Raw genomic sequence first — 12,384 nt, 5'->3', positions numbered from 1 at the left:
GAGTAGCTGGGACTACAGGCACCCGCCACCACGCCCAGCTAATTTTTTTTTGTATTTTTAGTAGAGACGGGGTTTCACCATGGTCTCGATCTCCTGACCTCATGATCCGCCCGCCTCGGCCTCCCAAAGTGCTGGGATTACAGGCTTGAGCCACTGCGCCCGGCCTCAATGAAAAATTAAAGCTTCCAATTTTTCTAAGTGTAAGGTGTAACTTTTTTTTTCATTTTTAAAATACAGATGGGGTCTCACTAGGTTGACCAGGATGATCTTGAACTCCTGGCTTCAAGTGATCCTACCGCCTCTGCCTTCCAAAGTGCTGAGATTACAGGAATGACCAACCACACCTGCCTAGGTGTAACATTTTACATGAAAGACAGATTAAATTCAAAAACACACTGCTCAACTTTCTCATCTATTTCATTAAGTTTACTTTCCATGACACATTCAAGATAATTTACAAATTTTAAAGCAAGAGGGTCAGAAATCAGCAGAAAGAAAAATGTTGTAGAAAAATCAAAGCAAAAAAAAATTGCATTTCACATATTCTCAACTAATTGTAGCATTCTAGCATTATCTTGGGGGCCAGAAATAAAGCCAAGTTTGAATTTTATAATTCTTTTATTATTTTAAAAGGCAAATCTATGATACCATAATCACTAGCATTTTGTTCATATATAAAATTATTTCATAAGTTTTGTTTTTATACTAAAATCAAACACAAATTTTATTAAGGAATCGGTGCATTTTCCTCAGAAAGACACTTAAATAAAGTAACCAAATCAATTGTATTTCTCCAGGCACAAAATATTAAACATAAGTGACCATACCATCATTTCTCCAAAGTAATTCAAAAGCTCTTTTCTCTAATCTAGAAAAAAGACCCTTTAAAGGAAGAATATGCTCTCATTCCATGTGACCAGATATAGTATACAGTTTATAAACTAAAATTTTTCATCTCAAACCCCAGAGACAGCAGACAGAGTTACATGGCTTAAGTGCTTTACAACAAAGCTGAATAGTATGAGGGTAACACTCTCCAAATTATTCCACTTTTCCACTGATAACCATTCTTCTCCTGTCCCTGGATAGAAATCTCAGGGCTAATTCACTATATCCAATCAACCACTGTATCCTATCATTTCTTTCTTTGAAACAGTGTCTCTCAATTTTTTCCACACCAGTGTTTCTAAAGGATCAAACACCTGTGCCAGTAACAAAAACTCACTGCAGGAGATTCTCTGTAAGTATCAAATTTTTGGATGCACGGGCAGTTGGAAGGAGACTATCTAGGTAGGAAAAACTTCTCAGTGGACTCTACTATGTCCCCTGATAAGCATCAACTGGTTTAAAGTATTTCTTTTTTGTCTCGTCTATCACACCAGGTGAGTGCAGTGGGGATCTCGGTCATGCAAGTCCGCCTCCGGTTCCAGCCTTCTCTAGCCTCAGTCTTCGATCTCCTGACCTCGTGATCCGCCCCCCTCGGCCTCCCAAAGTGCTGGGATTACAAGCGTGAGCCACCGCGCCCGGCGGTTTAAAGTATTTCTTGAATTGAATCCTCCTCTCTATTCCCACTGCCACTACCACCACCAGCTCCAAAGGTGATCACCTCTGGCTTGGATTACTTTTCACTACAACAGCTGCTGTTTTTCCCACCTTTGGTCTTTCCTCTTTGCACTGCATCCAGTGCTTCCACTGCTGCCAACCCAAAATTCTGTTCCCATCACATCACTTCCTGGATCAAAAATGAATTGCATCAGTTTCCCACCTCTTCTATCTCTTCAACCTCTCACTCTTTCTGTTGGCTGGCCTTTTCTCTTGCTATACAAATCTGTACCAATTGTTTTCCCATTTAAAACAAAACAAGGCCGGGCACGGTGGCTCATGCCTGTAATCCCAGCACTTTGGGAGGCTGAGGCAGGTGGATCACGAGGTCAGGAGATTGAGACTATCCTGGCTAACGCAGTGAAACCCCATCTCTACTAAAAAATACAAAAAATTGGCCAGGCATGGTAGCGGGCGCCTGTAGTCCCAGCTACTCAGGAGGCTGAGGCAGGAGAATGGCATGAACCCGGGAGGCGGAGCTTGCTGTGAGCTGAGATCGCACCACTGCACTCCAGCCTGGGCAACAGAGTGAGACTCTGTCTCAAAAACAAAACAAAATAAAAAAAACACCAGTAAATAAAACCTTTCTTGGACATTTCATTCAACTTTAGTTACTGCCTTTGCTTTTTTTTTTTTTTTTTTGAGACAGGATCTTGCTCTGTTGTCCAGGCTGGAGTACAGTGGCACAATCACCACTGCAGCCTCGACCTCCTGGGCTCAAGCAATCCTCCCACCTCAGCCTCTGAGTAGCTGGGATTATAGGTGCATGCCACCACACCCAGCTAATTTTTGCATTTTCTGTAGAGATGGGGTCTTCCATGTTGCCCAGGCTGGTCTCAAACTCCTGGCCTCAAGTGATCCTCCCACCTCAGCCTCCCAAAGTGCTTGGATTACAGGTGTGAGCCACTATGCTTAGCCGCCTTTGCCTCTTTCATTTTGCTGAGAAGCTTTTTAAAAGCATAGCCTAGACCAGGCATGGTGGTCCACGCCTGTAATCCTAGCACTTTGGGAGGCTGAGGCGGGCAGATCACAAGGTCAAGGATTGAGACCATCCTGGCCAACATAGTGAAACCCCATCTCTACTAAAAATACAAAAAAATTAACTGGATGTGGTGGCACACAGCTGTAGTCCCAGCCAATCGGGAGGCAGAGGCAGGAGAATCGCTTGAACCTGGGACGCAGAGGTTGCAGTGAGCCGAGATCGTGCCACTGCACTCCAGCCTGGCAACAGAGAGAGACTACGTCCCAAAAAAAAAAAAAAGCGTAGTCTACTCACTGCCTTCTGCTCCTGTCACTGCTGAAACTGCTCTTATGGGGACTCCAATGGTCTTGTATGTTAATGATCAAACCCAATGGACTTCTTAGCTCTCAGCTTTCTTCGCAACTGTAATATCTGAAGATGCCAATCACCCCCACCTCCTCGAAATTGTTGTCTGTCTGACTACCACTGCACACTTTTCTCCAGATTGTCCTCTTACCTCCTCGACCATTCCTTTCCAGATTCTTCTTCCTTCACCCTGGCTCTAAATGTAGGGGTTCTGCAGGATTCCATTCTGATTCTACTTCTCAATTTGCACTACTTTTTTTTTTTTTTTTGAGACGGAGTCTCCCTCTGTTGCCCAGGCTGGAGTGCAATGGTGTGATCTCAGCTCACTGCAATCTCCACCTCCTGGGTTCACGCCATTCTCCTGCCTCAACCTCCCAAGTAGCTGGGACTACAGGCACCCGCCACCACGCCCGGCTAATTTTTTTGTATTTTTAGTAGAGATAGGGTTTCACCCCATTAGCCAGCATGGTCTTGATCTCCTGACCTCGTGATCTGCCTGCCTCAGCCTCCCAAAGTGCTGGGATTACAGGCATGAGCCACCACGCCTGGCCTACTCTCTCAATGATTTCATCCACACTCACGCGTCAATTACCACTTCTACCCTGATATCTCCTAAATCTTCATCTCAGTTGACATTCCTCTTGATTACAGTCCTGAACGTCCAACCGGCTACTGACCTTTTCCACCAAGATGTCACACAGGTAATTCAAATTCAACATGCCCCAAACTAAACCTATCTTCACTCAGAAAACTAGCTTGCCCTCTGTTCATTTCGGTTTCATAGTTATCCAGCTTCTCAAGCCAGAAATCCAGGAGTTAGCCTCCGTTTCTTTCTCTTAAGACCTCAAACATTTAGGCCTGTTGTTTCTATCTCACTATTTCTCTGCTTTATACTGTCCTATCCAGTCTCACTATACTTATGGTGTCACATAGCCTCCTAACTGCTTTCCCTTACCTCGTGTCTGGAGCTCCTATACTCCATCTGCCACTCTCAACTTTCTAAAACATTTTCCCTCATTTAAAGCACCTTGGCAGCACCCTGTGGCCTAAAACTTTTTCAGAGCACATGCACATCAGTAAAAATTTGAGTATATGCCCTCAATCTATGAATATTTATTAATGCATATATACTATAAACCATATATAAAATGCAGAAACCAAGAAAGACTGAGATACAGAAAAATATATAAGATATAAACATAACCCAGATGAAGTCATTCTATCATTAGCTACTATATGACTCAAAGTACAATACATTCTTAAGGTGAAGTTCATTATCAATGATAATGTGTATATATATCCATATTTCAAATAGTCTTCTTGACAATTTCATTTTTTAGGCTGACTCCTTGACAGATATAATTACCTTGAAATGTGACAAGGAGCTCCCACCAGGAGGAGAAATGTCAGTTCTACCTTTTTGTTACTGTTTGCAGTGTTAAAATTATCTTTAATCTACTATTTCTTTGAGCAAATCTCTACACCACTTGTTCATTTTGTGAAGATTAATGTAATTAAATGCAGATAATATAAATTCACTCAACCAGGCTCAAGTAAACTGCAATAAGTTGCATTCTGATAACGGCAGCCAAACTAGTAAGGTAAGGTCACCACTGTCAATTCCTCAGCTTTATGAAGCTTCTGTTCCTGTCACTTTGCTGAAATTGCTCTTATGAAGACTCCATCATAAGACATCAGCTTGTATATCGAGTGTGTAATGGCACCATCTTAAAAGACTGAGAGAACCAGTGTTATCTATATATTAAATATTAATAAAGTTCAGTTTCTGTTTTTCAAGTTGAAAAAGTAAATATAAACCTCATTTAGAGACAATTGCTTAGCACTACATACAAGGCTCTCGATGACCTGGCCTCTGCCCACCTTTCCAGACTGCTCTCCTGGCACACACGTCCTGTACCTTACCACACTTTACTTCTCTCAACAAACCCGCTACTTATCACTTTCTTTTTTTTGAGACGGAGTCTCGCTCTGTCACCCAGGCTGGAGTGCAGTGGCGCAATCTCGGCTCACCGCAAGCCCCGCCTCCCGGGTTCATGCCATTCTTCTGCCTCAGCCTCTCTGAGTAGCTGGGACTACAGGCGCCCGCCACCACGCCCGGCTAATTTTTTGTATTTTTAGTAGAGACGGGGTTTCACCGTAGTCTCCATCTCCTGACCTCGTGATCCGCCCGCCTCAGCCTCCCAAAGTGCTGGGATTACGAGCGTGAGCCACCGTGCCCGGCCTACTTATCACTTTCTTACCTTCGACATGCTGTCTCCTTTGCACTCCTACCTCCAGTGCCCTGTGTTCTCACCTCTATTAAAGCATCTATCACAACCTGCAATAACTGTTCCTTACTAGCCTAAAAGGGCAGGGATTACTCCCAATTTGGAATTCCCAGCATCTACCACAACACTTTGTTTGCAGTAGGTACTTAATAAATGTTGGGGCCAGGCATGGTGGCTCATTCCTGTAATCCCAGCACTTTCGGAGGCCGAGGTGGGTGGATCACGACGTCAGGAGTTCGAGACCAGCCTGGCCAAGACGGTGAAACTCCAACTCTACTAAAAATGCAAAAATTAACCAGGCGTGGTGGCAGGTGCCTGTGATCGCAGCTACTCGAGATGCTGAGGCAGGAGAAGCCCTTGAACCCAGGAGGCGGAGGTTGCAGTGAGCCAAGATCACGCCACTGCACCCCAGCCTGGGTGACAGAGGAAGACTTCGTCTAAAAAAAATAAGTAAATAAAACTAACTAAATAAATAAATGTTGACAGAATGAAAATGGTCTAAATTCCTCTGGTTGGCTTTCAATAACTTGCATAATCTGGCTTCAATCTATCTACCCAACTTTATTTTCTTCCCTCAAGTCCATACCAATCAGCCATTCCCCTCACTTTGTATCATATGTCATGCTCATTTTGGCTTTTGTTCAGGCCATCCCCTCAACCTGAACTGACTTCAGTCTACAGAGAAGTAGCCTGTCCCTCAAGCCTGAGATCAAATCTCCTTTCCGTCATACTCAATTCTTTCATCCCCCAATTAATCATTCCCTTTAGTGAACTCTTGAAGAGTGAGTTTACACACTTTAGCAACTATTTTCTATGGGGTAGTTTTTCTTTTCTTTTCTTTTCTTTTTTTTTTTTTTTTTGAAGACAGGGTCTCGCTCTGTCACCCAGGCTGGAGTACAGTGGTGCAATGTGCAACCTCCACCTCCTGGGTTCAAGTGATTCTCCTGCCTCAGCCTCCCGAGTAGCTGGGATCACAGGTGCACGCCTCCACGCCTGATTGATTTTTGTATTTTTAGTAGAGATGGGGTTTCACCAGGCCGGGCGCAGTGGCTCAAGCCTGTAATCCCAGCACTTTGGGAGGCCGAGGCGGGTGGATCACGAGGTCAGGAGATCGAGACCATCCTGGCTAACACGGTGAAACCCCGTCTCTACTAAAAAATACAAAAAAATTAGCCGGGCGTGTTGGCGGGCGCCTGTGGTCCCAGCTACTCGGGAGGCTGAGGCAGGAGAATGGCGTGAACCCAGGAGGTGGAGGTTGCGAGATCGCGCCACCACACTCCAGCCTGTGGGACAGAGAAAGACTCCGTCTCAAAAAAAAAAAAAAAAAAAAAAAAAAAAAGAGATGGGGTTTCACCATATTGGCCAGGCTGATCTCGAACTCCTGACCTTGTGATCTGCCCACCTCAGCCTCTCAAAGTGCTGGGATTACAGGTGTGAGCCACCGTGCCCGGCCAGTGGGGTACTTTTCTTTCCCTAGTTTCTCTCTAATGATTTGATGCCAAGGACCATCTTCATTTTACTTTGCACATTGATCTCTCACAGCACACTGCAACATAACAAAACACAGGAGATGCTAAAGATATGACTGATTAGTTGTAGGTAGCCCAGTCCAGAGGAGGAAGCACTGGACTGGGTTTTAGTCCAACTTCTACCAACTAATTTGTCAGGTGACCCTAATCATGTCACTTAAACTCTGAGCTTTCATTCCTTATCTATAAGATCAGACATTACCAACTTTAAACAATCCAGGTAAGATATTTCTTCTAGTCCAAAAGAAAAATTAAAAATCTTCCCTAAAAATCAAGAGAAATTCTGAGACCTTCAGTTACTCATTTACTTTTGGTGAAACTCGGTTTTAATCATTTATACAACAAATATAAACAGCCTATCTCAGAGGACTGAATAAAAATCCAATGAGAGGCCAGGCGCAGTGGCTCACGCTTGTAATCCCAGCACTTTGGGAGGCCGAGGCGGGCGGATCACGAGGTCAGGAGATCGAGACCACGGTGAAACCCCGTCTCTACTAAAAATACAAAAAAATTAGCCGGGCGTGGTGGCGGGCGCCTGTAGTCCCAGCTACTCGGAGAGGCTGAGGCAGGAGAATGGCGTGAACCCGGGAGGCGGAGCTTGCAGTGAGCCGAGATCGCGCCACTGCACTCCAGGCTGGGTGACAGAGCGAGACTCCGTAAAAAAAAAAAAAAAAAAAAAATCCAATGAGAAAATATAGATATAGATAGGCCAGGTGCATTGGCTCATGCCTATAATCCCAACACTTTGAGAGGCTACGATGGGAGGATTGCTTGAGCCCAGGAGCTCCAGACCAGCCTGGGCAACATAATGAGACCCTGTCTCTACAAAAAACAAAAAATAAAAATAAAAACATTAGCCAGGCTGGGCGCAGTGGCTCACGCCTGTAATCCCAACACTTTGGGAGGCTGAGGCGGGCAGATCACAAGGTCAGGAGATCAAGACCATCCTGGTTAAGATGGTGAAACCCCATCTCTACTAAAAATACAAAAAAAAACAATTAGCCGGGCGTGGTGGCACACGCCTGTAGTCCCAGCTACTCAGGAGGCTGAGGCAGGAGAATCACTTGAACTCGGGAGGTGGAGGTTGCAGTGAGCCGAGAATGCACCACTGCACTCCAGCCTGGGCAACAGAGCGAGACTCAGTCTCAAAAAAAAAAAAAAAAAAAAAAAAAAAAAAATTAGCGGGCATGGCAGTGCACACCTGTAGTCCTGCTACTTAGGAGGCTGAGGTGGGAGGATTGCTTGAGCCCAAGAGGTTGAGGCTGCAGGCAGTGAACTGTGATTGCGCCACTACACTCCATTCTGGGCAACAGAGAGAGGCCCTGTCTCGAAATAAATAAAATGCATAATTTTAAAATCCTGATTAAAATGTAAGGCATTATTATACTATTTAGTGGAAGATGCAAGCAAGCAGCATTATTTGTTGTCCACTTGGTTACCACAGTATACTAACCCAGCCAGGAACACTGGATCCTCGAAAAGTCAGCTGATAACAGCAAAACACTGTTCTACTGCACTCCAGCTAAGCAACAGAGCGAGACTCCGTCTCAAAATATTTTATTTACTTATTTATTTATTTATTTATTGGCAGTGTTTCTGTTCACCCAGGCTGGAGTGCAGTGGTGCAATCATGGCTCCCTGCAGCCTCAACCTCCTGGGATCATGCGATCCTCCCACCTCAGCCTCTCAAGTAGCTGGGACTACAACTGCACCACTACACCCAGCTAATTGTTTTACTTATTTTTTTTTTTTTCAAGTTTTTGTACAGACAGGGTCTTGTTACATTGCCCAGGCTTGTCTCGAACTCTTAGCCTCAAATGATCTTCCTGCTTTGGTCTCCCAAAGTGCTGGATTATAGGCATGAGCCACCACACTTGGCTTTTTTTTTTTCTCTTTTCTTTCTTTTTTTTTTTTTTAAAGCTAGTCAAGTGAAGCAGTGAGAGTGGAGAAGGAACAAATAATCTGTAACTAGTTGTGATCAATTAGTTGTAAACACCACTGCACTCGGACCAGCGAAAACTCATTCTTAACCTAATCACCTAAAATAATTTTTATCATGTATTCTTCTTCAGGTAAAAATAGAGCCCTGGATGTTATTTTAACGACTTGCCATCCTGGCTATTTTGAGAGTGTCTTTGTTAACTCGTGGCATACCTTCGTGACCCGGTCCTACCTTCCTCATTCATACCTGTGCTGTTCATTGCTATATTCCCAGTCCCTTAAAAAGTACTCAACACGTGAATTGCAAAATGAATTAACAACTTTGAGGGAGGTGTTATTATCATCCTGGCTTTACAGATGAGGAAACTAAGGTTTAGCAAGATTAAGTAACTTGCCTAGGGGTTACAAACCACTAGCCAGAAACAAACCCACATCTGACCACAAAGTCCTTGCTTCTACCCTACCCTACCCTGCTTCTAAAAAGAATAACTTTTTAATGTCTTGCACTTCTGTGTCTTTACTGGCGGCAGCTCTCTCTTCTAAAGGAGAAGCTCAATTTAAGCTTCATCAAGCTGGGCATCCTCAACCTCTGATTCCCATGATGGACCTATATAGGCCTCTGTCTCCTTTCGGTTGTGCAAACTTCTATTAAAACAGCACTTTTAGTCCTCTGCTGTACTTATTTGCTTCTCCTCCGTTTCCCCACATCTCAACTCTAAACTTCCTGAGGACAGGAATCAGGTATCTTCAAGTGCCTCTGGCATGAGTTAAGAGTTAAGTAAATATCTGATGAATGAATAAATAACTCCTGCAAATTCCTGAGATAAAAAGGAAACTTTTAACTCAATTCCCTAACCACAGGCAACCAAAGACTATATAGCTTGCCCTGGTGTGGGATTAGCAAAAGCGTGCCTGAAAAAGCGTGCCTGAAATTCCCTGCCCACACCACAAAAAAGCATCACTGTGCAATGATATGGCAGTTTTTCAAGTTTTGAGACATCTAATGGAAGGACAATATGGTACAGCCTGAAAACTTTAAAGACTAAACTTAAAATCTATCTTTTAAAAGTGGCCTACCTGGATGGGACACCAGCTCTCAATTTTAAATAATGTTTGACTAGTTCAATTAAATCATCTTTTTCAGTGGTTTTACATATTTTGAGTAATTTTATTTTTACACGCAGTGGCTTGAAAATGCAACGTCATAAATCTACTAAATTGACTTCCTCACAACTTGTAAGAACAAAAACTGCTTGTCTTGTACAAAGTGGGAAAATAAAGTAGAACCTGTGTGTTAGGTAAAAAGGCATTCAACAAACATGTTATTATGCTGCCATCTTTCTAAAAGCGCACGTGGCCTATTTTAGCCCAATAAAGACTGGGAAGCATTTACTACAAGGTTTTCATTTTACTGGTCTGAATACTAGGTTCAAACGATACCTATACAAAAAGTGGATTGTTTGTTTTTGAGACGAAGTCTTGCTCTGTCATCCAGCCTGGGCATCCAGGCTGGAGTGCAGTGGTGAGATCTTGGCTCACTGCAACCTCCACCTCCGAGGTTCAAACGATTCTCCTGCCTCAGCCTCCCTAGCAGCTGGGATTACAGGCATCTGCCACGACGCCTGGCTAATTTTCGTATTTTTAGTAGAGACGAGGTTTCGCCGTGTTCTCGTGACCTCAGGTGATCTGCCCACGTTGGCCTGCCAAAGTGCTGGGACTACAGGCATGAGCCACCACGCCTGGCCAAAAGGTTTTTTTTTTTTTTTTTGAAATATGGTGTAAAAGGTTCAACTGTCTGCCCATCACAACTGAGGACTACATAAATAGTACTAAATTCAATATTCTGGATGTAAGAATTTATAACCAAATGCTTAGCTAGACCAATTTCAAGGTACACGTTTAGAATAACAATTTTTTTTTAGACACACACCCAAACCACAATCTATAATTTTACTCCTTCTATTAACACTAATTTCCGAGCAGTGTCTAGCCCCACCTAGACGTGCAATATAAATAAGGTTTATAAATAGGATATCATAAAGGTGGCACACTGGAATTTCACAACTGGTGTACATGAAATCATTTCTGGTAAACCAGTATTTTTCCAAATATTCACAAGCTGATTTATAAGAAAGTGAAAATCCATTGTGCCAAGTTGGACTTCTGGCCTCTCGGTTTGATGATTGGTCCTTCTTCACCAGCAGCCCCCAGCCCTTCCCTTTTGTCCTTCCTCTGCCAGGAATACCCTCCTGACTCATCCCTGCCTGCCTGTGTCCATCACTTCCTTGGAGACCTGGCTCAAGATTCAGCTTCGGGAAAAAGTCCTCCCTGGCTAATTCCATCTCCACGAACTATTTTCTAACTTTGTATTCCTTTGGCATTTAAATATAGTTTGCACGACGTAATCACCAACTTCATTCCTTTCCTCCCTATAAGTTGTTTTGCATTTTTCTATCATTTCTCCAACTAGAGACCAAGTAGGGACAGCATCTTCTTTTATATTCTTTTTAACACAGCTAGCAATCACCACCAGTGAAAGAAGGCTGACCGCTCAAAAATTTCTGAAGAAAGCAACTGACTTTTCGTTTATAATTTACAATACTCTATCACCTCCAACATGCATGAGTCCTTAGAGGAGAAGAATTTTATTTTTGCCTTAGTTCAAATTCATCATGAAAGATCCAATTTACAGATCACATACATATAACTTAACGTAAAGAATAATCCTGGTTATTGAAACCTATCTTGTGATTTGCCATTTCAAGTTTCTTACAAAAACCCTAAGAGTCTTGAAGCAGCGCGCCTGTGAGTGGTAGGAAGCTGGCAGCAGATTTGCAAAAGGGGCAAAACTCTAGTTGGCAGTAAATGTTCAAACACGTGAGCCTCCACTGTTAAACAAGGTTCATTAACCACACAGACTTGCTGTTTCAGCTTTCTGGCTTCAATGAAATGCTATGATCTCCTTTGGTTATTGTTGAGAGCCAATGATGGGTTAAATTCCCATAAATTAACCAGCGCTTTGGTGGTTTGCCCGAGCATACCGCTGGCATCGGTGTGGATGGACTTTTTTTTTTTTTAATAGACCCGCCCGCCCCGAGGAGCCAGAGGTGAGTGAGTTAAGCGCCAACCCGGCACTTCTCAGCGGGCAAACGGAGACAGACCCACTCGAGCTGTTCGCTCTCCCTCAAGTTCTTAGTGTCAGCTTATCGGGCCGAGGTGGGGCTTCATAGGCAGCTGCTTTTTACTCAATCTCAGCCGAGACTTCCCTAGGGGCTGCAAGCCACACTTCGGCGGCTGCCCAACTTTTCCTGCAAGAAGCATCCGTTTTTCCACACTGAAACCTCCAGAAACCCGAGTTTGGGGAGAGAGGGGAGAGAACCGGCTTGCCCCGCCGGCGGGGCAGGAACAAAGTGAGCTCCCGCGAGCCCAGGCCGCCGCGGCCCGCCCACCCGCCCGCCCGGCCCCGCTCACCCTCCAGCAGCACCTCCTTGCCCGCGCGCTTCAGCGCCTGCACGGCCTGGTCGTGGGTGGCCTGGCGCAGGTCGGTGCCGTTCACCGACAGGATGGCGTCGCCCAGCCGCAGCGCCCGGCTCTGGTCGGCAGCCAGCCCCGGGAAGATCTTGGAGATGAGGATCGGCATCCGGTTCTCGCGGCCGCCCTTGATGCTGATGCCCAGGCCGCCCGCCTCCTGCTTCAC

General features: G+C 44.5%; 1 protein-coding gene across 1 annotated transcript in view; it reads right to left on the bottom strand.

Annotated features, from left to right (window-relative positions):
- The window catches only part of SNTB2 (syntrophin beta 2), a 144,302-nt gene that overhangs the window by 115,243 nt on the left and 16,675 nt on the right, over positions 1-12,384 (bottom strand). The window contains exon 2 of the mRNA XM_032156054.2: positions 12,159-12,378. Within this exon, the coding sequence (XP_032011945.1) occupies positions 12,159-12,378 (220 nt within the window). The remainder of the gene's footprint in view (positions 1-12,158; positions 12,379-12,384) is intronic.

The sequence above is a fragment of the Hylobates moloch genome, unplaced genomic scaffold (genome assembly GCF_009828535.3).
Source record: "Hylobates moloch isolate HMO894 unplaced genomic scaffold, HMol_V3 SCAFFOLD_6, whole genome shotgun sequence".
Classification (NCBI taxonomy): Eukaryota; Metazoa; Chordata; class Mammalia; order Primates; family Hylobatidae; genus Hylobates; species Hylobates moloch.
This window is presented reverse-complemented; position numbering and strand designations above follow the sequence as displayed.